At 45.3% G+C, this 27,275-nt stretch overlaps 7 protein-coding genes across 7 annotated transcripts; 4 read left to right on the top strand and 3 right to left on the bottom strand.

The window, feature by feature from the left end:
- Nucleotides 1–1,512: 1,512 nt before the first annotated feature.
- On the bottom strand, nucleotides 1,513–5,907 carry EDB93DRAFT_1104899 (uncharacterized protein; the record flags this gene model as incomplete). The annotated part of the gene is made up of 14 exons (XM_041447451.1): nucleotides 1,513–2,295; nucleotides 2,347–2,736; nucleotides 2,781–2,798; nucleotides 2,884–3,011; nucleotides 3,065–3,180; nucleotides 3,234–3,250; nucleotides 3,278–3,362; nucleotides 3,417–3,751; nucleotides 3,809–3,975; nucleotides 4,489–4,766; nucleotides 4,817–4,950; nucleotides 5,001–5,414; nucleotides 5,485–5,688; nucleotides 5,755–5,907. 14 exons carry the CDS (start codon nucleotides 5,905–5,907, stop codon nucleotides 1,513–1,515), a joined length of 3,222 nt encoding a protein of 1,073 aa, XP_041306574.1.
- Nucleotides 5,908–6,287: 380 nt separating this feature from the next.
- Nucleotides 6,288–7,811, top strand: EDB93DRAFT_1104900 (uncharacterized protein; the record flags this gene model as incomplete). Its single annotated transcript, XM_041447452.1, has 9 exons — nucleotides 6,288–6,306; nucleotides 6,364–6,379; nucleotides 6,444–6,480; nucleotides 6,526–6,542; nucleotides 6,696–6,715; nucleotides 6,765–6,838; nucleotides 7,108–7,184; nucleotides 7,327–7,351; nucleotides 7,656–7,811. 9 exons carry the CDS (start codon nucleotides 6,288–6,290, stop codon nucleotides 7,809–7,811), a joined length of 441 nt encoding a protein of 146 aa, XP_041306575.1.
- A 645-nt stretch (nucleotides 7,812–8,456) lies between these two features.
- Nucleotides 8,457–9,980, top strand: EDB93DRAFT_1104901 (uncharacterized protein; the record flags this gene model as incomplete). Its single annotated transcript, XM_041447453.1, has 5 exons — nucleotides 8,457–8,593; nucleotides 8,882–9,038; nucleotides 9,090–9,275; nucleotides 9,339–9,719; nucleotides 9,789–9,980. The coding sequence occupies 5 exons, from the start codon at nucleotides 8,457–8,459 to the stop codon at nucleotides 9,978–9,980; spliced, it is 1,053 nt and encodes a 350-aa protein (XP_041306576.1).
- Nucleotides 9,981–10,514: 534 nt separating this feature from the next.
- Nucleotides 10,515–14,090, top strand: EDB93DRAFT_1087402 (uncharacterized protein; the record flags this gene model as incomplete). Its single annotated transcript, XM_041446039.1, has 10 exons — nucleotides 10,515–11,141; nucleotides 11,196–11,407; nucleotides 11,760–11,922; nucleotides 11,977–12,122; nucleotides 12,189–12,304; nucleotides 12,461–12,583; nucleotides 12,633–12,815; nucleotides 12,884–12,995; nucleotides 13,045–13,787; nucleotides 13,840–14,090. Coding segments are annotated over 10 exons (2,676 nt in total), but the record flags the coding sequence as incomplete, so codon positions are not given.
- Nucleotides 14,091–16,507: 2,417 nt separating this feature from the next.
- On the top strand, nucleotides 16,508–17,310 carry EDB93DRAFT_1251564 (uncharacterized protein; the record flags this gene model as incomplete). Its single annotated transcript, XM_041453173.1, has 4 exons — nucleotides 16,508–16,748; nucleotides 16,809–16,943; nucleotides 16,996–17,173; nucleotides 17,223–17,310. 4 exons carry the CDS (start codon nucleotides 16,508–16,510, stop codon nucleotides 17,308–17,310), a joined length of 642 nt encoding a protein of 213 aa, XP_041306578.1.
- A 541-nt stretch (nucleotides 17,311–17,851) lies between these two features.
- On the bottom strand, nucleotides 17,852–19,948 carry EDB93DRAFT_1251565 (uncharacterized protein; the record flags this gene model as incomplete). The annotated part of the gene is made up of 8 exons (XM_041453174.1): nucleotides 17,852–17,939; nucleotides 17,983–18,125; nucleotides 18,179–18,319; nucleotides 18,370–18,502; nucleotides 18,552–18,772; nucleotides 18,845–19,092; nucleotides 19,616–19,725; nucleotides 19,773–19,948. The coding sequence occupies 8 exons, from the start codon at nucleotides 19,946–19,948 to the stop codon at nucleotides 17,852–17,854; spliced, it is 1,260 nt and encodes a 419-aa protein (XP_041306579.1).
- Nucleotides 19,949–22,568: 2,620 nt separating this feature from the next.
- On the bottom strand, nucleotides 22,569–25,242 carry EDB93DRAFT_530947 (uncharacterized protein). Its single transcript, XM_041456639.1, has 7 exons — nucleotides 24,829–25,242; nucleotides 23,660–24,766; nucleotides 23,384–23,610; nucleotides 23,083–23,332; nucleotides 22,865–23,031; nucleotides 22,713–22,756; nucleotides 22,569–22,663 (listed from the first exon to the last, which is right to left on the bottom strand). The coding sequence occupies exons 1-6, from the start codon at nucleotides 25,102–25,104 to the stop codon at nucleotides 22,732–22,734; spliced, it is 2,052 nt and encodes a 683-aa protein (XP_041306580.1). The 5' UTR covers nucleotides 25,105–25,242; the 3' UTR covers nucleotides 22,569–22,663; nucleotides 22,713–22,731.
- Nucleotides 25,243–27,275: the final 2,033 nt, after the last annotated feature.

The raw sequence follows: 27,275 nt of genomic DNA on the forward strand, positions 1-27,275 counted from the left end.
ATATCCTACTTACATATATAATATGTGGATTTGCTAATCTACATATCTACCTATGACTATAGATAATGCTCGGCCTGTATGTCCTGAGGTGACATAGAAGGCTAATGGCCAGGACTTAAGGACTAGTCATATATGTAGACTACCAATATATGCTAGAATTAACAAATCTGGCCAGCTTGTCTGTGGGGCCATGTGGAGCAATGACGGCTGCTGTGTGGTGTATAAAAAATTATTGGGCCTGGCCAACATGCCTATTGCCCACATAGAGGGATGGTGGGCAGGATGTTATAAACTGACCCGGCCAGCACGTTGGCTATGTGGCCTAAGAGCATGGCTGGCCATTCAATGTAGATAATTATTAGACCTGGCCGACATGTCTATGGCCCACGTAGAGGGATGGCGGCCGGGCTGTTATAAATCTAAAGGTGGCATGGCCAGCATGGGTTTTACATAGGCTACAGACCAGACAGGCCATTTCGTGTACTATAGAATAAACTTACCTGGCCAGTTTGCCCATGAGCCATATAGATGGATGTTGGCCAGGTGTGTTGTATAAATGTTTTAGTGTACAAGAAAATTATTAGGGCTGGCCAGCTTGAGAAGATATTACACTGTGGCCACCATCCTTCTACATGGCCCAAGGGCAAGTCGGCCAGCCTTAATGATTTTCTTATAAGCTGAAGGTTGTCTATTCTATGGTATGGCCAGCCTTGTCTGTAGCCTATGTAAACACGATGCTGGCCGAGCACCTTTAGATGTATAATATCCCGGCCACCATCCCTCTATGTGGGCCATAGACATGTCGGCCAGGTCTAATAATTTTCTACACTAAATAAGGTAGTCTATTCTATGGTACCTTGTATGGCCAGTCTTGCCTGTAGCCTATGTAAACACCATGCTGGCCATATCTGCTTGAGAAGATATCACACCTTGGCTGCCAACCTTCTACATGGCACAAAGGCATGTTGGCCAGCCTTAATGATTTTCTTGTAAGCTCAAGTATTATACATGATAGACAACACTATACACCAGAGTACCTTATTCTAAAGTACACTGAATGGCCTGTCTGGTCTGTAGCCTATGTAAAACCCATGCTGGCCGAACCACCTTTAGATTTGTAACAACCTGGCCTCCATCCCTCTACGTGGGCCATAGACATGTCGGCCAGGTCTAATAATAAGCTCAAGTATGATAAATGATAGACAACACTATAGACCAGGTTAATTTATTCTAAAGTACACTGAATGGCCAGCATGGCCTGTAGCACATGTAGAACCCATGCTGGCCGAGCCACCTTTAGATTTATAACATCCCGGCCGCCATCCCTCTATGTGGGCCATAGACATGTCGGCCAGGTCTAATAATTTTCTTCACTGAATGGCCAGCCTTGCTCTTAGGCCACATAGCTAATGTGCTGGCCGGGTCAGCTTCAGATATAGTATGATACCTAAGAGGATAATGACCAGTGTATTGTATATTTAACAGCTCCGAAGACAATACACAAATATTTGACTAAAGAATATTCTTCCTAGATGGTTGCCTAGATCTGGTTGACCGACGAATAGGTTCATCTTCAATCCTGGCCTTCTTAGTCTTCACTGAGGAAGTCTGGTTTCTCACCCTTTTCTTCCCTTTGGATTTGCCTGCCTCCTGTTCCTGCTCGTTGTCCTTCTCCACCTCCTGCATCTGCACATCCAAATCTCCTGTCACCTCCTCCTGCTCATCTTCCTCGTCCTGGTCCTTGTCCTCTTCCATGTCCTCATCCTCTTCCTCATCCTCTTCCTCTTCATCATCCTTGTCCTTATCCTCTTCCTCATCCTCATCCTTGTCCTTATCCTCATCCTCGTCCTTGTCCTCTTCCTTGTCCTCATCCTTGTCCACGTTCTCACCATCAACTCCCTTCATCTCCTCCTGATCACCCTCATCAAAGTCACCTGATGTAGCCTTCATCGCCAACTCAATGAGGCCTACAATGGCGCATAAGGTATGACGGATTGTGTTGTCCACCTTAATCATACATTGGAGGTCCATGATTGAACTGGCCAAGTAGATGGGGGTACCAGGTGGGGCCTTGTCTTCTTCATACTCGATGACTCGTTTACAGTCTCTCAAAATCAAACCCAGGCCCAAAACCACTAGGGCACCTGAGGACGAAGACCTGATTGGGGCCTGTGTCAATACCTCCAAGCTGGCCATCACCATGTCCTGTGACCCATGCAAATACTCTGGAAGGTAAGACTCTCCGCAACACCAATCAACCCATGAAGGTAACTCAAGCTCCTCGTTTGGTGTTGACTAGTGAATGAGTTATGATCAGTACATTCCCAAGATTAATAATGCACTTACAATATTTTCCGTCATTTTAGCCAGATCCTTGACTGCATCTACGAGCTTCAGGTAAGAGCTATCAGTGCTGAGCCCATCTAAAAATTCAAAGCGGCGGTCAAGTGGAACCTCAGCTGGCGATACTACAGCTAAAGTAGCACCCAGTCCAGCCAGACTATGCTGTTCTTCTTCAGAGGTAACTTCGTCATATGGTTTCATCTTCCTGGAACTTGCTTTGTCCCTTTTACTATGTCTCATGTCCATTGGTCTTGCCTTGATAAAAGAGACAAGCCTCTTTTTTGCCACGCTCCAACTCTCCCAATACTTCCAGATGACATTGATATCCTTCGATCTCATGTGAGAGGGGTCACAGATGAGAAGATTATCTGGAACAGAACTAGCCGCCAAATACTGTGACGGACAAGGAGTGATGGTACGCCAGGGCACGGGCTTACTAGTGCCAGTGAAAACTTCTACAGAAGCAAACCCAATCAGCAAGCATATAGTAAATTCATGACGAAGACACCTACTGTATGCAGCATGAAAAATCATTCTTACAAGCTCTTGTTGACCCTTAAGTCTGATACCATCACGAGAAGGAAGTTGGGCATAGCCTTCATCGTCCAAAATGAGTTCAGGTAGTCCATGTTCCTCCTCTTCCTTGTCGTCTTGATCAGCTGTTGGGTCTATTGATTTATGGTCAATTAATGTTTATAAAATGAAGTGATAGTAACTATACAAAATTCGCCCTTCGCCCACTCAGCAAAGAACTCGAACCCAGTTGAAGTCCACTCTTTTATACCGTCTGAGCTGACGGAGAAACTTTTTTTGACATTCCTAGGCTGAGATTCATGTCTAGAGGAGTATAGTTTAGTAGTTTTAAGATATATAAACGACCTAATACTCACAAGATGATGTTCAATGTCTGATCTGCTCATTTCTTGTGACTGACAAGCATCACGATGTGGCAACCCATAGTTCGACGGAGTTGTTCAGAAAAATCTTCAAGGACTTTCTTGAGATTATTCTTACGATACCTGCCAGCTGATGTCAGACTTGAAACCCTAACAAAAAAAATTCACTGAGCTCACATAACCTGGCTTTCTTCTGGTGCCCCCTCTGTGTTCCACTTCTCTTGTGCATAATCAACTTCTTTCTTCTGTGTCAATGACATTTTGTTGAACCATTCTCGCGCATGACGAGTACGAAACTTGATGGGATCCTTCACACCTTTTCTCGCCTGCTCTGCCTTGTCAAATTCATCCATTTCTTGTTTAAACAATCTCTGAGCCACTTCCCAGTCGGTCAGCATTTTCTTATAGAAAGATGCTTCCTTTGGATGGGCACTAATCTCCCTTGCCTTTGCAGCTCCTTCCTCATCAGATTCTTCTTCGTCATTTTTGCGTCCGTAGTATTTTTTGATTGCCTGCAAGTAGTGTATTAATAGACCTGTCAAATATCCTAACATCAGTAAAAATAATACCTTCTTCAAAGAACTTGGCAAAGGCACTTGTTCGCCTTGTTCCTTGTGAGCTACAACTATGGCCTTTCGAATTTTCTTGATCACACGAGACCGCTCTGACTTTGAATTGGCAGCCAAGAACTTGGATTGATAACTGACTAGGATAGCTCTGAAGCTACTGGTCCAATCTGAAGACATAGATATATGACTGGAAGGTATTGTTTTTAAAAAGTAATGCTGTGGATTAACAGTACTAGGATGTATGAGAGTGCGGCTGGCCGGTGATCTCAGTCAAAAGATTCTGATCAACAAACATGTCGCGTGGATCACGTGATCGTGTTTAAGTGTGGCTGGCCGGTCAATCAACAAACATGTTGCATGGATCATGTGATCGTGTTTAAGTCATGTGATCGCGATCGATTCACGTTTCAAACTTCATGATTTGAGAGCACATCAAAATAGATTCAGTACTGTAGACATGCGACAAGAGACATGTAGATATAAGACATGAAGGGCAAGCAAAATATAGGCCTACAGGGCAAGTTGGATCCATTGCGACTGAGGTGATTTACCATGTGTAAGAACTCTTGTCAAATTCTCCGGTTGATGAAACTCGAAGGACTGGGTGCAAGTCTGATTCTTACATTCAAAATAATAAACCTTGTGATGGTTCACCGAAGTCCATGAGTCAACCCACCCACACTTTGGGCATTGGACAGGGAGGTACTGCCCCCAAGGGCGAAACACAGCATGAGTCCATGCAAATTTGATGACGTTCAATGAGTCGGAATTCTTCACAAACAAAAAAATGTCGGAGTGCCGACCCAAGTTGAGAGAGTGACTCAGCATAAGAGGGAATGCGTGGCTGATAGAGAATCGCTCGATGACGACACGCTCGATGAATGCGAGAAGAAGATGTGTGGCAAAGCTTGGCTGGAAATGTACTGCATTGAAGGCTACAGAAGCGGAAAGTTGATGTCTAGTATAACCACATTAAGTCAGACACAAGACGGATCAAGAATAGCTTACTGGAGTACTGAGGTCTTCAAGTTTTCGAAGCTCTCGGAGTTGTTGACAATAGCGCCGCAACAGAACAACCATAGGTACGATTCAACAGCAAGGTTGATGAGATCCTTGAAAGGACCAAGCACAATGTCCAAAAACTTTGTTTCCGACGGTCAGTACATGTGCGAAGTTAAACAAACGAACTTACAGTATTGACTGGAGTCGAAATATAAGTTTTCTTCTTGCCCTTGTAGCCTACAAAGGGGTCGCCGAAGTCATTGTCGGTATGGTCGGAGACCCCAAAGATAATGCATTTCCAACCGCCAGGGAAAGCCAAGAGTTTGAGGACGAGTTTGTTGACCATAGAATGAAACTTGACGATCTTCGAATCAGAGCCGACGTCAAAGATGACCTCACGAAAAACGATTCCGCCGTCAGGAAAGTAAGGCAGGAGAAAATTGTGCGAGAGTTTGAAAGGGCCGCCCATCGTGTCATTGTCGATGAGGTTAAGATGGATGAATAGCACGGTTTCAGACAAAACCTGTGCTTGGTGGGACAACTCAAGCGCCCCGCGGATCTGAAGGAATGTGTCGAAAACGGGCTTCCCGTCGCGGTAAAATCCCTGTAGTCGATATACACATGATTGAATCAATACAACAAGGATAAACCGAAAACAAAGGTTAGGGACTCACGAAGTAAGGATTCTGGGAGCCGCGGCCATGATGTTGCGCTAGGACATGGCAGGAAATGCAGACGAATGTGACGCCGACTCCAGAAATAACGTCCTGGTGACGTGGCGTGATCTGCAAGCAGTTGGAGCACATAGTGCGTGGACACGAGTCACACATGAACAAGTGGTAGTCGTCCACTGCTCTGTCGCGACAAACAAGACAGAACTGTAGGTAGATGTAGATAGATGTAGTTAGTTGAAATGTTGAAGAAAGATAACGTTAATTACGCACATTGTTGTGGTCCTTTCTCTCCTCCTCCTCAATCCTCACAGTCCCCACTTCTACCCTTGAAATGGTCGAAACAGCACCAGGTAGGTTGAGGGTGACATGAGGTGCCACACCACCAGTCGACTTCTTGCAGGTTTGTTTGGTCCGAGGGGGCATGGCGTAGTCGTGGGTGCTGGGATCGCAGATGCTGGTATGACGGCTGCTGCTGGGTAAACGCGAAAGGCAGAAACAATGGTAATGCGCTGAGAACAATGGTATAGTATTAATATTGAGACTACAAACGGTAGACGCGCTGGACTTGCAAGTTCACAAGTTTGCGACACAAACACATCCAAACAACAAACAACACCAAATAGACACGTTGGTTCAAAGTTCAAAGTTCAAAGTTCAAACGCGCTGTTGACTTTGCTCTTTCCACCCATCTTCACACTACACACCTTTTCTTTTTTGATTAATCTACGATACACGCTAATTCTATGGTACCCTTTGGGTCCTTGCAGGGCTGCAGCCTGCAAGGATCCAAAGGATCTACCATAATGTCAACTTTCATGCGCAGTAAGTTTTTTCTTCATTGTGTACTGTTTGCTAATGTTTATCTCTACAGCCACTTAGCGTCTCCCACTCAATGGTAAGTCTTTCACTTAGTTCACCACGCGCTGATTTCGCTCTTTAGCTCTAGTGTTTTTCTATAGTGCATCCTTCATTCGGTTCACTGTGCGCTGCTCAATGGTAAGTCTTTCATTGCATTCACTACATGCTAATTTCTCTCTTTAGTTCTACTCTTTTCTCTGGTGCGTCCTTCACTCGGTTCACTGTGCGCTAACCTTTCTCTCTCTCCAGTGTCTTGTTTCATGTCTCTCCCACGGTTAGATTCGGTGTCAGGATTTTTTCTCAAGTTCGTGTTTCTTTCTGTTCACTGCCTGCTAATCTCTCATTCTCTCTAGTATTTTTTTATGTCTCTCTGGTAAGTCTTTCATTCATTTTTACTGCATGCTGATGTTATCTCCCTCTAGTGTATCTTCTCTTCTTAGCGTCTCGCTTGTTGGTAGTGGGTGATCTGGGGGCTTACATGCGGTGCATGCCACTTGTGAGTGGCTCCCGCTCTTGAACCTGAGGGCTTGGAATCTGAGGGCTTACATGCAGTGCATACCACTTATGAGTGGCTCCCGCTCTTAAATCTGCGGGCTTGGGATCTGAGGGCTGACATGCGGTGCATGCCACTTGTGAGTGGCTCCCGCTCTTGATTATGGGGGCTTGCCTGTGGTTTGCGTGTGGTGCATGCCATTTGTGTTCACGATGAGCGGTGATTTTTACTTATTCACACCTAAGTCACATCTGACTTGGAAATATTTCTAGTCTCACAAGACTTTGACGCAACATAAATTTCAGAAGCTCAGTGCCATATTTGATGTTGGGCGACATTTTTATCATCTGTAAGTCCACATACTACTCAAAAACATTTCTCGCTGATAAATCTTACAGGACTTTGTCACAATATGACTTTGAAAGCTAAGTGCCTTGCTTTGATTATAACTATATCTAATTGTTCAGCAGGGTCTTAAATTTACTTTGTAGACTTTCTTTGGAGTGTACGGCTTTGGTGAGGAGGGCCCCCTCACTGAAGCCGTACACTTCCCTAATTTTTTCTTTATGTGGTTTGCGTTATGAAAGTCTTTGTAATTGATTGTTTGTGTACTACTTTGTCCTGCTATACATGTCTCTAAAAAGTCAATTTTTGCCGCTCTGAAAAGTCACGTGACCGTGGAAAAAGTCCTTTAAAGGAAACAAGGTATCGTCCTATGAACTGGATCTGGGTCTGAGTAGTATACCTATGTTAATGTCAGGATTCTGAGTTTTGAGTAGTATACTCAATATATGATAGCATCTTGTTAACATTTCGATAGATCGTCTGTGTGCGTGGCGCATTCCACTTCAATCCTGCCATGGGTTTCGACGCCGCCACCATCTCAAGCAACAATGACAATTTCGACCTCGACTGCTGGAGAAAGAATTTCAAGGACAAGCATGCAAACCTGGCGAAGAAGATGCATTTCATGTAATCGCAACAATGATTGTTGAGATCAAGGCAGGAAAAGTCTTATGAGGGTTCAAAACTGACAATGATAATTTGCACACTTGACTTGATCACTCAAGGATTTCTCTTGACATGGACTCTAAGCTCGAGACTATATCTGATGAAAATATCTACCCTTGAAGGCACTCTATCATTTCGGTCTTTGCATATTATTCAGTCTCTCCTTACTTTACTCAAGCTTGGTGATTGAACTTGTGGGGTTATGACTCATTTGAGTCTACATGAAATTCGGGTCAACTCCGGATTTATCAAACCTAATTCGGATCAAATATGAAATTTTTGAGCCGAGGCAGTTGAACTAATTCACCGTCCACTGTAGTCCAAGTTGCTCCTTTTGCCTTATATCTCTAAAATATATATACCCTTGAATGCACTCTATCATTGTGGTCTTTCCATATTATTCAGTCTCTCCTTACCTTACTCAAGAAGCTTGGTAATTGAACTCGTGGGTTAATGACTCATTTGAGTCTAAATGAAACTCGGGTCAACTCTGAGTCATCAAATTCATCAAACCTAATGCAGATCAAATTTTAATATGAAATTTTTGAGCCGAGGAACCAGGTTGAACCAATTCACCGCGCAGTGCACTGTAGTTCAAGTTAATTGTGTCATGGCCTCATTAGGGCCTGAGTCAAGAAACCTTCATGCCTTGCTGAGTTCAGAGATCAAGCAAATAATGAAGGAAGCTTCTGCAGTGCCTGTCTTCAAAGGTGGTGTTCTCCAACCTCATCTACTGCAAAAGGCGCGGTATGTGTACTTATCAGTCTATTATGATGGCAGTAGCTAATAGACAAAGTATGAGGATTCGGTTGCAACTGAATTCTTGTTTGTCAGCAGAGCCAGCAGGTCATGGTTGTTATCTAGTGACAGAATATGAAATACATCGTGCATCTTTGACTATTGCACATGCAATGACTAATCCTTGTAAGCCCTTGTTTGTAAAACCCTACTAAATGAAGAAGTTGACATCCGTGAAATAGACTATGTCACATGGGATGTTGATCGTTACGTTGACATGGTGAAATCCTCCCATAGCCAGCCAAGTGGCATCCCATCAACGCAGCAGGAAAAACTAAGAAAATATTTTCCAATGACTGTACTAGGGAGAATTTCAGAACCAGCTATGATTGTTGATAATCATGGCAAGATATTGGTCTGGTACCTCCCTAATATTTTATCTGGTAGCCGAGTGGTGAGCTTCTTAATTTCAAAATTTCCTTGGTGATGAGTCTAATTAATTAAGGATTTGATGAACACCGCTACCATGGATCTTCGAGGTTATCTACTGAAATCCATACCAGTTGGTAAATCAGTAACTGACAAGAAACACTCTTGGCGTTCAGAAGGCTTTCATATGCCAGAGGGAGGGGGGACATTTGGAGCAGGACGGGTCACTGTTTCACCTGCTTATTTCATGCAAAGACGCGAGGTAACTTAATATCATTTCTGGGGTTATATTGACATCAAGTGACTCACATGATCGGTAATTTAGAGGCTTCAAGATCCTTCAGTAACATCCGCGTCCTATTCCTCCAACTCGGTTCAACAATGGCTAAAGGTCATCTCTGGCACAGAATTGTTCTTTAATGCCATAACAGCTTTCATTGCTCCTGAACTATTTGAGGCAGGCTTAGCTGCAGCCTCGAAGGTATCGAGTGCCACTTTGCAGTCTAAAAAAACTGCACCAACATCTCAATGGCCATCTATTTTTTCGGGATTAGAGCTTATTGTTAATCGGGTTACTTTGGGTCACCGTGATGCTGGTGGGGCCTCGTCTCATTACGACCTCCTAGCCAGTTTTGGCATTGGGCACAAGGCAACATTTCGAATCGAAGATCTAGAAGCAGAACTTGATTATTTCCCTGGAACATTAGTAAGTATTTTGGGCAAGGTACGAACCTTATTATTTCTTCATTGAACTATTTCTTAAATATGTGGGAAGGTTTTGGAGCACTCTGTTGGTCCCTGGAAAATTGGAGAAAGATTTGTTGTTGCACATTTTATGAAGGATAAGGTTCATGATCGAGTAGGGGTGTCTAAGCCAGCATTTCCAGTTCAGATGGACTTTTTACAACTATTGGGAAGTCGTGATACAGATCATAGACCTAGGAAACGTGTCAGGAGGGAGATATAGGGAGATATAGGGAGATCTCATGGTCAGATCAGGGCGGATCAAATTGGGATTTCAGTTTTTTTAACTCTGCTAGCGCTAGTTGACAAAGTTTTACATTCTCTGGCTGGAGTGCAAGTTATACTATCATGTCTGGGAAGAAAAAATCCCGTCTCAAGTCCAGTACTTTCTCCTTCAAAAACCGAGGTCAATTATCCCATGGGAAGGACTTGGATGTTCAGTATGTGACTCACAAAAAGATTACAAAGAAAAATAGGAAATCAACATGGGTGGAATCTTGTGCTGATCCTCGGTATGATACTGGGCCGTCTCCTGCCTCTAGCCCACACAAGAGAGTTAAGCACCATCATAAAGGACAAGATGGCATTCCAGGAGATTTTGTGAGAGAGGTTGATGGAGATTTCATGTTATACACAGAGACAGAAATTCCAAGACGACAAACTAAGGCAGGTTCATCTAGTCAAATAAAAAAAATCACTGACTGAATCTGTTTAATTCAAGACTCAGAATGACTTCATTGACGAATATCTCCTTTACCGTGATTTATTCCTGGATGTTATCCTGGAGTCAGAAGATTTGGCCAACGGAGGGCTCTGCGAACGTTGTCAGAGTCACGAAGGTTTATTCTGGTGCTTGACTTGCAGTGGTGACCATGCATGGTGCCGTGCATGTATTCTCGAAGCCCATAAATCATTACCCTTTCATAAGATGCAACAGTGGAACGGAAAATGCTTCGGTGACACATCCCTCAAGCAGATGGGTTATCTATGGCATATGGGTCACGGGGGTCGTCCATGTCCATCCTCTCAAGGCTCTTGGGAATGGGAGGATTTGGATGTGCATATAGACAAGCAGGGCGAGGGCACTGGATCTCATATTGCCAGTGAAACAAGTCCACCAACCACGTCCTTAACCATCGTCCACTCCACTGGAGTATTTACACACAACATACTCTGGTGTCATTGCCCTGGATCTCTGCAACAATACTTGCAGTTGCTCAAAGCAGGATTATTTCCAGCCAGTATATCCCGGCCTCGAACTGCCTTCACCTTTGATGCTCTCGACAATTTTCTGATTGATGCCCTTGAATGCAAGACATCTGCATCAAGCTTCTTCCAAAAGCTTCGACGGCTAACTAATAATGCTTTCCCAGATACTGTGCCAGTAAGACATACTTATCTTACATGGATGTTCATTGATACATCTTGTTTGATTCAGGATCGGTATCGTGAACTGATGAGGGTGTCTCGTCAATGGAGAGATTTGATGAATCGAAAACGTTTTGGATTTGGACATAGTTCGTTGGTCAAGCCTGGGCCTGGTAACCTGGCTTTATTTTGTGCTGCCTGTCCACAGCCTGGAATTAATATGCCACTTCATTGGCGGCATAAGTATCCAAGGCAAGTGATTTATCTATTTCCTACTCCTATGTGTGGCATATATGTTCTGGCCAGCACACCTCCTATGTGTGGACAAGTCTCACCCTGGCCGGTCATGCTTAATCATGACTGACTGGCTGGCCAGCATGACTCCTACGTGTGGCAAATCTCGCCCGGCCGGTCATGCTTAATCAGACTGACTGGCTGGCCAGCATGACTCCTACGTGTGGCAAATCTCGCCCGGCCGGTCATGCTTAATCAGACTGACTGGCTGGCCAGCATGGCTCCTACGTGTGGCAAACCCCACCCGGCCGGTCATGCTTAATCTGACTGACTGGCTTACTCCTACAAGTTGCCCATCTACAATTCTTAATCAAAATCATACTGACTCCTATTTGAATAGCTGGTTGATCATGCAGAGATATGTTGTGGATGGCAACTTCATGGCTCAACATATGAATATGAGACAACCTCATCTCGATGTCTCCCTCTCTGATGGTCTAGGGTATATGGTGACAGAGGCTGGGTACCAGGCTCATTTGTCATCGGCTATGGAGAGCAAGGATGTATGTTATTTTGGTTTTGCCACATCTGTCTTCCTGACTAGGTATATATCAAAGAGATCCTCTTGCAGTAATCACCGTGCAGTCAATGCTGCCAACACAAACAGAAGCAATCTTCGAGCAACTGGTGTAGCTGCCACTGCTTGTGCACGTCATGGATGTTTTGTTCCTCATGCAGTGGTGGACTTTCAGAAGGGTGAACGGTAAGGTGAACGGTATGTTTTGATTATGAGATTCAAGACTTTCAACAAGCTCATATGGGGCGGTAGCCACATGAACGTTGACTACTCAATATGCAATGCTATCAATCATCATTCTCATGACATTGATACCTCGCTTATCATCTATGATGTAGGCTGTCAGTGGTGCATTCATTTTGCAGAACGTGTAGCCAACTGCCCAGGATTATCCCTACCTGAACATAATTGAGTTTTGGCCGCTGTTGGTAAATTCCATCTCAGCGCGCATAAACTTCCATGTTTTGCAAGATTTAGTCTCAATTTTCTTCAAGGGGCAGGTCAAGTAGATGGAGAAATTCTAGAAACTCTCTGGGCATCTTTCAATAAGATATCACCAACTGCTCATTCAATGAGTCAATACCACCAACAGGAAATTTTGGATGATCACATGCGGGACTCCAATTGGAAGAAACTAGTTGGACTTGGTAAATATTTTGTTTCTAATTACAGAATCGATTAATCATGATAGAACAGTCAAGACTCTCTTGAAAAAGTATAAACGAGCCATCAAGGGAATTAACAATACAAAGTCTCCTTTTGATGAGCTAACACACTCATTGGACGACGAAAAAATTGCTATATGGGAAAATGATGAAAAGAAGGCTATGGAGGAACGAGGGGAATATCTTGACATTTATCAGCTCAAGATTGATCAAGGTAATTCATCACTACTACTGTCCAGTGCAAATAATGGCTAACCAATATTTTTCATTATAATTCTGAAGCCCCTACAATGGCTGAGATTCGACTAAGATTAACTGAAGCAGAGAATGCCGAAACAGGAAGATTAGGAACAGTATCTTGGATCATTCAAGGCATTAATCTTGAGGATGCCCAGTACGTCATAAGTGATTCAATCATAAAAGCATGACCACATTTATGTTAGGGATGGGTTACAATCAGAGTTTCGTCGCCTCCCATCTGATGCCACTGCTGCTCAGAAGGCTACTCTGCAAGAGAAACAACAGAAACTATCAGCTCGTATAACTGCATTCCATGAAACTGCTGATGCTATGACAGAGGGAATAGAGCTGGAAGCAGGTACAGTGCACAAAGATGATGCTAGGTTTTGCTGGGCAGAAGATGAAGAGCATGACTGGGAGGCTCATGTTGCTGACCTTGAAGATGATTCCGAATTGGTGGATGACGAAATTTCAGCAGAAGATATGGGTCTCTGGATGCCATCATCAGTGCCTCATGATCAAGTCACTTCGGCTCATTTATTAGCCCTTCAAGCAGAGGAATTGGAGCTGAGACAAGGTCAAGCCAATGATTGCCTTGAAAAAATTTGGTTGGCTCTTGGTGATAAGGCTGTCATCTACCGTCAACACTTTCGAAGTGCTGATTCTGTGTGGACTGGGACAAGATCCAAGCAAGAAGCTCAATGTTGTCATATCAAAATCGACAAGTATGTCCGAAGTTATCAAAGGGCAAAATCAGCTATGGAGAGACTTGGCATGGATCGAGAATCTCTAGAAACTGTTTATCAAGAAATACTAGCTGAACAGCTTAGTATTGACAAGGAGGTGACAGAAGAGAATAGATTCGGCCAGGGTTCAGACAAACTTGCATGGTTTTGGAGGGTTAACAATGGAAAGAAGGATCAAACAGACACTTGGATGGATGAATGTGAGTCTTAGTATATCAGTGTACTTGAATGCAGCTAAATGAATATATTTAGTCTACAGAGTGAACTGGTTGAAGGCAAAGGCAAGATGGAACAGGTGGGAGGAGGAGTTAAGTCTGGTTCAACACGAAATGGGGTGGACAGTCAGTTGGTTCAAATCCCAAGAGGAAAAATGGCAACTACGATGGCACCAAGCTACCATACCTGGTCATCAACCATATGCCCATAAACAGGTACTGGTGTGGAAAGCATTCGCAGCAGAAGCTGAGGAAAAATTCAAGGACAAGCTGCTAATCATGATTTGATACTTTTTTCCAACATAATGCATACTTCATCAATGTTACTGTTGTCCATCGACTACTTCATGTGCCACACAGGTTTAAGGCTGGCCAGTGTGAGGACATAATGTTAGTACGGCCGGCTTGTAGGTGTGTGTATAATATTACCTGGCCGTTGTATGCCTGTGGCACGTAGTATTGAGGCTGGCCAGTGTTGGCTGGAATAATGTTACTACGGCCAGCTAGAGTATATGGTACATAGCATTGCAGCTGGCCAGTATGTACTTGAACTAAGGCCAGCTTGTGTCTGTAACAGGTAGTCTTGTGTAGGCTGGAATTTGTTACTACCACCAGCTCGACTTTGTGGCAAGTAGTATTGTGGCTGGCCGATGTAGACTTGAAAAATATTGTCTGGCCATCTGGACCTTGCACAATGTAGTATTTAGGCTGACCAGTACATACATAGTACCTACTTAAATTACATTACTCTTGCTAGCTGAAGTCTGTGTCATGTAGCATTGATCAAGACTGGCCATACCATAGAATAGACTACCTTCAGCTTACAAGAAAATCATTAAGGCTGGCCGACTTGCCCTTGGGCCATGTAGAAGGATGGTGGCCAGGGTGTAATATCTTCTCAAGCTGGCTCGGCCAGCATAGGTTCTATACATAGGACTGGGTAAGCTGGCCAGCCCTAATAATTTTCTTGTACACTAAAACATTTATTCAACAGACCTGGCCACCATCCATCTACATGGCTCATGGGCAAACTGGCCAGGTAAGTTTATTCTATAGTACATGAAATGGCCTGTCTGGTCTGTAGCCTATGTAAAACCCATGCTGGCTGTGCCACCTTTAGATTTATAACAGCCCAGCCGCCATCCCTCTACGTGGGCCATAGACATGTCGGCCAGGTCTAATAATTATCTACATTGAATGGCCAGCCATGCTCTTAGGCCACATAGCCAACGTGCTGGCCGGGTCAGTTTATAACATCCTGCCCACCATCCCTCTATGTGGGCAATAGGCATGTTGGCCAGGCCCAATAATTTTTTATACACCACACAGCAGCCGTCATTGCTCCACATGGCCCCACAGACAAGCTGGCCAGATTTGTTAATTCTAGCATATATTGGTAGTCTACATATATGACTAGTCCTTAAGTCCTGGCCATTAGCCTTCTATGTCACCTCAGGACATACAGGCCGAGCATTATCTATAGTCATAGGTAGATATGTAGATTAGCAAATCCACATATTATATATGTAAGTAGGATATTGACTGAATGGCCACCCTAATATCACCCTCTGTAAATGTTAGGCTGGCCCGAACATTATCCAATAAGCTCATCCTGTACTAATATACTATACAATCTGGCCAGCACAGGTTCTGCATATTGTATAGTGATTGCAATATGCTTGTGAATGCTATTACTAGAATTCCTAGACAGACTGGCCAGCACTGATCCTATGTCTACCGGCCGGTGACTGGCTGGCATGGATTCTACAGCCTTTTTGCATGTCCGGAGCCAGGGTTCTATGTTGGAAATGACTGAAGGGTCTGCTATGGCCTGCTCGCATTGAGGCAGGAGCTGTATTGTGGTCAGCAACCTCAATGGAGTACTGAGGCTTGAACTTTGGTGGCAATGGCCTGGGGACGTGGGGGTCAGACCCGAGCCGTTCCTGAGCATCGAATTCTGAGCGGTAAGTTGGTTTTCGAGCTGGTACCAGTTTGTCTTCTTCGTTGTCCGAAAAGATTACGCCATGATGGTGCTGAGGCAGGGACTGGTTAGGCAGTGGCTGCTGTTGCCCATCCAGTTGAGGGTGGGCTTGTTTCAGCAGTGTCGCTGCAACCTCTTCGTCATTGTCATTGTCATTGTCGTAAGCTGAAGCATGGCGCCGAGTGTTGCCCTTTTGAGGACGCGGTGAGTCGAGGTCCTCGTTTGCTTGCCAAATTTGTTTGGGCGCGCGCGGGATATCCTCTTCAGGGCGGTGCTCCACAGGGCGGGTGCGCTTGCCACTTGTTGAGGGCTCTTGAAGCTCATTAGGGTGGCCTGGACGTGACAGTGCTAAGAATTAAATATCAGTAGCAGTATCATATATTTATTCATCGCATACCATTTGACTTAGCTAAAGCAGAACGGCGTGCAGCTCGTTGAGCACAAATAGTGATGGTGCAAGGCCCGGCTTCAGGCCGTGGGCCGGGCCCAGCCCAGCCGACTTAGGCCGAGCCTAGCCGGGCCTTAGGGTGCGGCCTATGTAGGCTCAAGGCTTGGCCTCAGGTTTGTTCAAGCCTGGGCCGGGCCTTTGAGCCCTGGCTTTCAGCCAACCAAATCTAGTATCTATGACCTGCGGTGATATCCGAGAAACTGCATAGTTTCTTCAGTCCGTACTACAGGATCACCCCTCCTTTTTTGCTGATCGCCCAGCTAACCTTATTTTCCAATGGTGCCACGCATCAACTCCGACACTGAGGAAGCGCCTGCGCCACGTCCTAAACGGGTTGCTGTGCCATCAGCAAAGGTGATTAGTGCGGACAATGCAGCTGATCAAGAGCTTCTTTCCCACAGAATAGCTCATATCGCAAACTGCGCTGCTGTTATCTTGGACCCTACTGACTTAGATGGGGCTGACAACGACAAAATCCAGCTGGTGAGCCCCCATACCAACAAACGGCTCATCAAAGGTAAGTTTTTTTTTAGTTTTATGTGCTTTACTAACTGCAACCCATTGACAATTCCTACAGGACGAAAACAGGTTGCACAAAGTCCTGATGCCGAGGATGTTGACCTTGCACAGCCTCCTGCTTCTGACGAGGACGACTTGGAAGAAGGAGACCCCCCAGTGTCAGTGAAACCACCGAAAAAATGGCAAAAGAAAGGTACATTTATGTTGTCCTCTTATCACGCTAACTCACTAGCAAATGATTGTAGTACCCCTACCTAATGCCGATTCAGTCGATGCGGAAGGCTTTCTTACCGATATCGAAGTCACGGGTATTGATGAACCGTCCAAGCCTCGACGAGAGCGGCGCAGTCGTGATATCGACGCACTGTTCTCTGTTCCATATCTCAAGGACGGCAAGAAATACAGAGACTGTCATGCTTGCAGGTAAGTCCTTTTCATTTTTTTATGAATCTTTAATTGATTGTTATCTTAGTAAATCTCACAAATGCCAGGTGCCATTTGTGAACGAAGTGACAGCATTGCGCCGACATCAGGAGGCTGCGCATCGGGTGAGTTTTTGATTCATATTTCTACGTAGTTATTCTGTATATTATTCAATGGTGGGTATCAACTCCCCACGCTACCCTGTGTGGGCATCACTTGCCCGCGACTTCCTTTCCATAATGGCAACCTCTGTATCGAGCAAGCAAGCTTTCTCGTCCACAGGGATCACAATTAGTAAGCGACGTAACTGTCTGAAACCTGATATTGTTGAGGCACTTCAGTGCCTCAAATGCATGATCAGATGAGGGTTGTTGTTTCGCGAGGATCCTTCCATTGTTACTGAGGGTGATGGAGACTTGGACCAGCCTGAGCCTCAGATGGGTGACTTACTGGATGTATTGGGTGAAGAATTGGATGATGAAGAAGTGCAGCGAGATTCTGATGACGAAGATGTATTTGTTCAATCATTAGACATGTTGTAGCACTATTGTGATATGAAGCCGAGGCCTGAGCCCTAAGCCGAGCCTGACAAAGCCTGAGCCATTGGGGAGGGCCAGGCCTGCAATCTGAAGGAGCCTGAGCCCTATCAAGCCGAGCCGAGCCAGGCCTTGCACATCACTAAGCACGAATCTGCGCGATGTCGTCCTCGCTTTCCTTTCGCATAAGTTTGGCTGAGTGCGAGTTGTCCTTGGTTGGTTTGAGGTGCCTGTAAAGTATTAGCACTAGACTAACCAGATAGAAAAACGTACCTGTTCCACCATGCAAGGGTGTCTTTGACCCATGGATCATCATCGTCGTCTAGCATTTCAATGATGGCCCAGAGGAGCTCATCCAAGTCCATGTCGCTGATACACCGTGTCCAGTGCTGCGTGCTGCTGATTGTAAAGTATGTCTATGGGTTCATGAGAGAGGTATTGATATCAATAGCAAAAGAGCTAAACTTACGATAATATGAACATATGCGATGATGTATTTGTTAACAGCCGTCAGTCCCCATGCACAATTTTTGGATGGCTTCGCAGAGTTGCGAACATTTGATGAGTCGTTCATGATGGATGATGGTCCAATAAAAAGATGTTTATAAAACTATAGTAACTTCGTTATAAATAAATGACAGTGTAAAAATGAATATGCACCCTCAGAACAATATGGTTTCGAAACAGGCCGTGTGTCTTCTCAGCAGCATTGTAAATGTTGTGTTCATAAAAGAATGTTGGCCAGTTGTGTGCCGTCAAGGTGATTTCGCCAGCTTGCAAGGCAGCCATAGCGCTGAACATAGTGACATTAGTACAAACAATGAAAAGTAAAACATACATACGAATCAGGATCCTCATCAAACCAATCCAATTTCTTCCGAGGGCAAAGTAAACAGGCCAACTGCGGGTGATTGAGCCCACGCATTGACTTATCCTCGATTTCTGGAACTGGCAGGTCAAGAGCATCGGCCTTACTATACATATTTAGCCCAATGTATTGCAGGCCCTTGTGCTTGACAGAGCTCAGATCTGCGGATCTGCCATCACTCATACCCTTCGATACCTGCCATGCAAAAGATCAGTTGTTAGGGTCAGATTTGAGTAAAAACAAGCGCATATATGCGCATATAGTCACCATTGCAATGATCACATTGAGTTTTTTGCTTGATATGTGGTCGAGCTCGCTGTCAAGACCAGGAACATAGTCGATGACGCCATTGTACAGTAACAAATGCCGATTGGTGACATCTTCAGGTCTGTAACTGTTACGACTGGGATAGTTCTGCTGTTGCCGGTCAAGATAGACCTGTCGGGCGAACAGTTTGTCGGCCTTCCTAATACAAGGAAGGTTTCTGGTGGTTCCTACTGCACGAGCCGTGGCTTCTATGCAGGATCAGCGGCGAGTGGTTTTAGCACTTCTACCGCAATCAAGGGTTTCAGGCTAAGACAGTGAGTGACTGTCTTAGAATCAGAGTTCAGGCTACTAAGGGTGGAGACCTTAGTAGATCAGGTTTCAAGGGGAGAACCCAGTAGATTAAGTTAAGGAATATAGCTATGGTACATGGGGTTTATATAGGTAAAAGAGAGCGGCATAGCCGTGACAAGAATGGTAACAGAGATAGGAAAAAGAGTACAACCTATCAAGATAGCAAAGATAGGTGAAACCGCCATGCAGCGCAGGATAGTATCTATGTTACAATCAAAGAGAAGAGAAGTGCGGATAGCCCACTTGATAAGAGAATAGCCGAGTCTAGATGAGTCTAGAGTCGGCAGCATGGTTACAAGAAAAGAAAAATAGAATAGGAGTAAATGTTATTGTAACAGTAACGAGTTAGCTGTATTGTGAGATAGATATAAGGTACATACTGTTTTGGGTCGTGCTTACCACCTCAGTCAAATTGAAGACCGGTCTTGAAGGCTGCAGAAGGTATGCTGAACGTATCCAGAAGGCTCAAAGCCTTCCTTCCTGCATTTCGGTATAGCTCTGTGTCATCTGTTTTCGAATCTTCATGTTTCCTGCCACCAAAGGTCAAAATTTCATCCCACAATTCAAATTACAATACCTTGTTGTGTGCTTCCGAGAGCCTGACGATATGGAATTTATGAGGTCGTTGGTGCTGGTGTCACTGGAGGACTGCCTGTGCTTGCGTTTGCTGGGCCTTGATGGTTCTGGTGACTCCGACCATTCAGGGGGATCAGAGGAGCTTGAAGATGTGTTAGGATGACGACACAAAGACATGATGTGTGAAGGGTCAAGGACTAAGGGGTAAATATGTCTTATTTGACGTGTTGTTTGTTGACTGGCATTTGCCAGCTGACTTTGAAAAACCATATGCACAATTCGCACTTTGTCGTCATCATCATCATATCGGCAAACTGGTGCTATATAAATTTTCTTGCTAACTCTACATAGGGCTCACATTGAAGGTTGCATCGAAGCTATCCAAGAACACCTGGCCCGCTTTAACCCCAGCCAGCTCTAGCTCCACCCACATCTACTCTTGTGCCGTCTGCACCCACTGATTTTAGGAGTGTCCTCGAATCCATTCACATTCAATACCTTCGACAATCTCCTTTGCCTGCTTCTTGTGCTCTTCCATAATGTTGACGAGTCGTCGTCGCAGCCCAGATGCTTCACTAGTGAACACTGCTAACTCTACATAGGGCTCACATTGAAGGTCGCATCGAAGCTATTCAAGAATGCCTGGCCCGCTTTAACCCCATTATTTAGCCAGCTCTAGCTCCACCCACATCTACTCTTACTCCAGAGGAGAAAAAGCGACAACTAGAAGATCTTTCAGCACTGCTGGAACGAAGCTGACTGCTGACGATCATTAATCCTCGCGCATTTCAATAAGCATTTTGATTCCCACTACCTGATTGTACTCATTTCATCTACGACCCAACCCATCCTGTGATTCAGGCCGCATGTAAATTACTTTAGAAATAACAGAGCTAATTTTCTGAGCTATCTTGTCATGCACTGTTGTCAATTACAAGTCTGCAAAGCTATCCTCCTCAAACTCGTTCATCACATCCTCCCCATCTTCTGGACCAAAGTCATCAATCTTGTTGGTGTCTTCATCTGCACCATCCTCATCAAGGACTTGGTCAAGGCCAGAGTATCCATATTCATCCATCTCGTCGGCAACAGTGTCGTCTACCATCGCTTCAAAGGTAGCTGAAATTTCATCCCCATCCTCGTCATCCATGCTGTCTGTCTCCTCCCCGCTATCATCTGTTTCCTCCTCGCAATCATTGCCACTCCCCTCATCCTCATCCATATCCTCGTCTTCTTCAGAGCCCTCATTAAATTCTGATCCATGGTGCTCTTTCTCTCTTTGGAAGGGGATCCTATCCAACTCATCACGATCATCAAGCAGGCATGATGTCTCTCTTCACGTGGATTTGTGCCCCACACCTCCTCCACGGAAGCGCATGAACATGTCTCGGTCAACGAACCTGCTAATTTATCAGATTCGATTCATGTTGTTAGTGGGAAATAACTGACATGTTGACGCAGTACCAGTCCCAATCCTCATCATTGTCAGCTGCTTGACGTGCAATGGATGGTCCCAACAGTGCAGTCGTATGTAGATGCCGAAAGGCTGGGATAAGTTGAACACCGCGAACGATGAGGTCAGTATCGAGGAACCCAAATGCTGATTCATCATCTCCATCGTAAAACCCAACTCATGGCAGCCGTTTTGCTGCCCAACCTGTTGGTGCAGTGATATCGCGGGCAAACCAGCGGACCCACAAAAAGTCGACACACTTTATAGAGGGACGTGCACCTGGTCTCATGTAGCGGATATTGACATGAAACACTCCAATAACTAGAGCATACCAGTATGGATGGGAGTCTTCCTGGTCACAAGCGAGAACCATGATGTCTGCATGTGTGCGGGGATTGAGGGAGTCCTGAGCACGCCGCAAGTCATAGGTAGTGTAGTTGACACAAAGCACTTTGTGACAATAAATTCGATTGTTGATAATTGCAACAGAGTTTCATTGCACTGCACTAAATGAAGTCTCATCTCCATCGTAGTCCAGTCCTGACAAGCGACCCAGCAGGTGGTCTTTGAGACGTGGAAGAAAATTCTAATTACATCTAGTGAGCAAATACATTTGTCATTTTACGAGTTTCAGAGACCTACCTTTGTGGCCTGGTCATTTCTGTTCTTTCTGAGCCAGGAAGAAATATCCCAGTAATGTTTCTGTGACGAGGACATCTGGTAGTGGATCTCTGGTGAGCAATGTGGCAGCGGCTCCTGGTCAACGAAATGAAGAGATGGATGGAGATCTTCAGTCTCAGGCTGTGCGTGATTCTCTTGTGCAGCTGCCCTTTCACGGTTCACCTCTTTCATCCTCTGCAAAATGCGCTCGCGACGCTGAAGTCTTGCAATTCCTTGTGTGAACTTGTTCTTGTTAGTCCGTGCATAAAATTGCTTCACTCGTCGATGCTCAAGTTCACCCTAATTCCAACATTAGTAGGTGAATGTATGTGATAGATTCCAATACTTGCTACTTGTGTAGAGTAATTATCCGTGGTCCCGTATAACCAGATTGACCTGACATAGTCTCCAAGAGCATGAAGTTTATAAGTCGAGAGGTTGAAAATGTGTTGCTTTGAGGGGCCATCACCTTCAACATCAATATTGGTCCTTTCTGACCTTGCATTCTTGCCTTTAGACACTTTTGGACGCCGACGCCGTGCACGAGCAGCTGTTTCGCGTGGCAAGTCATGAGTGGCAAATTTTCTGCATGTGTTGTCACGGAATTGCCGGAGAGCTTTTCCTAGCCGTGTCGTACAGTTATCGAAATGATAGAGTGTTGTCTCTGTGTGCATGCGAAGCTTCCCAAATGCATGCCAGGTGGCCAGCTCAAACAGAAGGTTGAGGATTGAGTTGTTGAACGGTTCCGGTAGAAGACCATCAAATACTGGCATTGCACACTGCCAGCATTGATCAACATGACAGCAGTTGTATTACTTATATTCCTACCTGAAGCAGGTCTTCAAAATCACGCGCTGCAAGTTTCGTAAGACCTGACACATTGTCACTAAACTTGCGGATGGTATCGCGTCCAAATGTCGGCACGAGACGATACCTGAATTATGATGGACACGCATATGTATATGAGAAAAACGACTTACCGCTCATTGAGATCTTGCACAGCAGTACCTCCATATGAATACAAAATTCGGAGAAGATGAGTAAGGGTTGCCTTCCATACTCCCAACTCAAACTCGTGCATAAAGTCAGGCACAAGCATCGAGTGGAAATCGAAACCGAACTTGGAAAACTTCTCTGAAAAGGCATTCTGATGCTCACAATTAGTAAACTTTGAAAGCTCGATTCAAATCATACATACACGAATAGGTGCCACAGAGGTGGTACCGACGATTCTCTCAATTGCAGCGCTGACTACACTATAGCCTTGAACAAATATGAGTTCACGGGCTCGTTCAATGAAACTACGCCGTGGATGATTGTCGACTCGAGAATTTCTGGTGCGGTGTCGTCGATCGAACTTTGTCCCTAATTTGAAAATGTTGTCCTTGCTAACAAGACACCGTGGGCATGGACACCTTCCAAGGAATTTCATGCACGCAAGTAGAACCCTGACATTGTGGAGATTAGTATGGTGCGATCAAGTAAGATGTAAAACAGACTTCTCTGGATAATCAGCAGAATAAGTAAAAAAACGAGGAAACACGCGACGAGAGACTCCATCAGGGAACTTGACAACAAAGCCATGTTGATATGCATCTATAAAATCGGCATCGAGTAGGAAGTGCCAAACGGCCTGCATTAATTCACGTTTGCAGTGTGTGAGCACTGCTCCCGTCGCACTACGACCAAAAGTCTTCTTGTAGAAATCTTGGATAGTATCTGATAGCTATACACATAATCAGTTCGTGTCTCGAGTTCAAATAGTAAAGACATGCCTTTGGAATATATGCGAGATGATGCGCTGCGAATGATGTTGGCTTGCCGCGAATATACTTTGACTGATTGCCAATAAACAAGTATATCGGCCACAGAGAAGCGTTTCCAAAACTTGCTAGATGAGTAGAGTCAGACCAGAGCATGATCGCACCAATGACAGTTTCCAGGTTACAGCCTGGTTCATTTGGCTGCGAGTCGAGCTTCTCATGCTCTTGAAGCATGGCATCAGATGTGTACAGCTCGGTAATGATCCTCTCTGGAGGTTCGTCGTCGTCAGGTTGCCAGAATAGTTTGTATGGCTTTGTGTGAAACGTCTTCGCTGCAACCTCCTGGTATGCAGATTTGAGCACTTCCAATGGCTTGCGGTAATAAAGCCCATTAACTTCAAATTCAGGCGCGCAATCTTCAGAGGAGAACTTGTCTTTTTCACAAGGAAGTCGGATCTTCACCGAGGTTTCATGCCATCCATCAGAGGAGAATATCGAGGAGGCAGGGTCATGTTGGGCCTTCTCAAGACGCGATGCCTCCCTAGATGCATTGAAATCTAGCAAATCCTCTCGGCAGAAATCCTCCGCTAAAATGACATCGTTGACTAAACAATTGAGATCTTGCAGTGATTTCGAGATCGACGAGTTGTAAAACCATGTCATGAGCCGAAAAACAGTGGCATTAAGGAATGGTGCGAAGTAATCATGGTGGACTGCCTCGAGTGATTGTCCGAAGCCAGCATACCACGGCCGTTCGTAATCGGCGTCCCCATCAACATGCTGGAATGCTGAGGAGTCACAAAGTGCGTCAAAGTAGGCTGAATGTTCGGGGTCATATGTTGGAAATGAATGAGGATATTCACGAAAAAGGTCGAATGTGTCTGTATCAGTGCAGAACCACTCGGGATGCTCTGCATGGCTATGATGTGATGATCTGTCATCAGAGTCCATCTCAATATCTGGTGGGTCTCCGAGCGCTGATACAGGCTCGTCCCGATCAATGGGAGGTGGGGCCGGGATCGGTAGGACTGGGACTTCATTACGATAACGCATGGGGAGGCGGATTTGTCGATTTGGACGCCCTGATGGCCGTGGCTCCATTTCAATATCCGGCACCTCCTGTTCATATGCAAATATTTCCATGAACATCAGGTTCACATCTAATAACACACAACACTCACATCCACTCGAGGCTGCCGTAGTTGCCGTAGGTGCTCCCACTCTTCTTCACGTTGTTCTTCCTGCCTGCGTTCATCTTCCAAACGAGTAGCTTCAGAAATAGCTTCCCCGCGCTCGCGCCGCTCAGCGAGAGCTGACGTGGTGGCTATATCACGTATCTTGCAGTATCGGCTCAGGTGAACGGACAGGCCGCGATTGTGCACCTCTACATTGCAGTTTGGACACTGTGTCATCAAGAGAAAAGTGAGTAACAAGACAAAGATTGAGTGGGGCAGCATGAGCGACAGCGGAAACACGCTGTGATCGCGGCCTTAAATGCAAGTTCCTCACAACGAGATCCACAGATCGATTGCGATAGGATAAGGTCCGGGCAGATAACCTGGATGACGGCTGAGATCAGTTCACAATCAAGATCCCGTGCTCCTGCTCAGTGACAAGATACCAAAGATAGCGCTCATCTCAATATGTGGAGCTAAGAGAGGGTCGAGTTCATTCTAGAACCAATCATCCGGACCGAACTGCACGTTTCACACCATTGATGAGCAAAAACACTGTATATTATAGTTATAGCGCATATCGTGAATCGGGATCGCACAAACGTTTATGACCTCTCAGGGAGGCAGCTTGAAACTTTGCAAAATGAGATGACACGAAGGAATAAACATAGGACATACCTGATGATGGGATCCTGTATGTTACACGGCTTCAAGTCGAGTAGGGTTGAAGTAGATATCGAAAATGTGTCGTCCACGCAACTTGGGAGTCGAATGCTTGGTGTGGTCACTGAGGTTAGTGGATATCAAAATATCAAAATAACATACCATTGCCCACACAGATAAAGTTTCCCTCGCATCCACATACTAGACAGTACCAGTCTTGAAATGCCTCGCAAGACTGGCGTGAGGTTGAGGGAGTCTAGCAATGCCTTGCGAGACGAGTAGGCACATCTTGCACGTTGTCGAACGAATTGATTCACGCCTCAGAAGGCATCACGAGGCCGTGGGATATTATACGGACCTTGCCGGCCCTCGCCAGATTTGGGCGCTTTTGCTGATGTAGGAGTCCGACGACGCATCAAGCGAGCCGAGGATACCCATGAGGATAGGAGGAGGATGAACACTCACGTGAGCTGTCTATCATCGAATGCGGGGCATTGTGTAGCGCAGGAACTTGTCTTGAACTGCTGGTGTTGCTTGTAAGTAAGGCGCTAGAATCTGAGCGTGGTCTCTGAGGTAAACTTGAAAGGCGTCGCTAGCCCACCGTCCCATGGTTTTGACGACGTTGAAAGGTACGTTTCTGAGCAGGTACTCTAAAGTTGCACCTATCCTAATTGCGTGACCTTGCAGTGGATCGAGTCCAGCGCTCTTGGCAGCGCGTGCGAGTCTTGCGATGAATTTTGTTTTGGTCAGAGGCCGATGAGAATTGCCAAACTTGTAGGAAAATAGAGGAATGTCGATGGGGGGGTCATTGACGCGAAAGTGGTTGATTAATGCTGCCTCTGGGTCAGTGGGGCCATTCTGCTTTGCCCAGAAAACATCTTCTCCAGCTTGGGATGTTTTCGTACGGGGCAAACGAAAAATGGTTGTTGCAAGGCCGTTGCGATCTGTTTCCTTGCAGATGTCGGATCACTTGACATGAATGGACGCGTCGAAAGCCGATAGGTTTCGAACTGTGAATTCTCCGGCTCTGGCTAAGGAATAGAATGCTGTTGTGATGCAACTGCCCACTGCAGCATCAAGAGGCTCGTTGGGGTTCAGATTTTCCAGGACGTGGACAATGAAGGCCACTGTGTAAGGTGGCCGCTTCTTGCGTTTCGACGACGCAGGTGTTAAGTTCTTGGCTGCCTTCAACATGGCATCTATGGTATTCTCGTCCAGTGACCATGACTTTCCATGCAGAATGTGCCATGCACGGACACCATGAATGTAGCTGGATATGGTCTTTCCAGAATACGAGCCTGCTAGTTCTGATATGAAAGCTGATATGAGTTCTGATGATGCGGGAGCACGGAGGGTGTCTTCGATAGATTTTGAATCACAGTATACATGAAAGGTGAGAATGCCACTGCCATATGCCTCCCTCGTGCTACTTGCCCAGGCATGTACCATGATGTCTTGGATGCGCTGTGCATCAGCACTGGGAATTGCTGATGCAGTGGTTCCATTTTTAGCTGGGATCCATAGTAGAAGTCTGTCTTTAGCAGCGCAATGAGGGCGTAACACATATAACTGCGGTGTGAGGTTGCTAGAGTAAGCTGTGGTACCTGGAAACAATATTGTTTCGTTTGTGAGGAAGAAAGCTGAGCTCAGATGTTTGTGCACTCACGCTTTTGTCACTTCGAAGATTTGTTCTCCTTGATGACAGAACTTGTCATTGAGGTCACTGCATGATTCTCAGGAACAGGAGAGGAAATTGATGAGCGGAGACGTTTTGATGTCCTTGTGATGTG

This window comes from Suillus bovinus (genome assembly GCF_016758785.1).
Source record: "Suillus bovinus strain UH-Sbo-P2 chromosome Unknown EDB93scaffold_37, whole genome shotgun sequence".
NCBI classification, from domain to species: Eukaryota; Fungi; Basidiomycota; class Agaricomycetes; order Boletales; family Suillaceae; genus Suillus; species Suillus bovinus.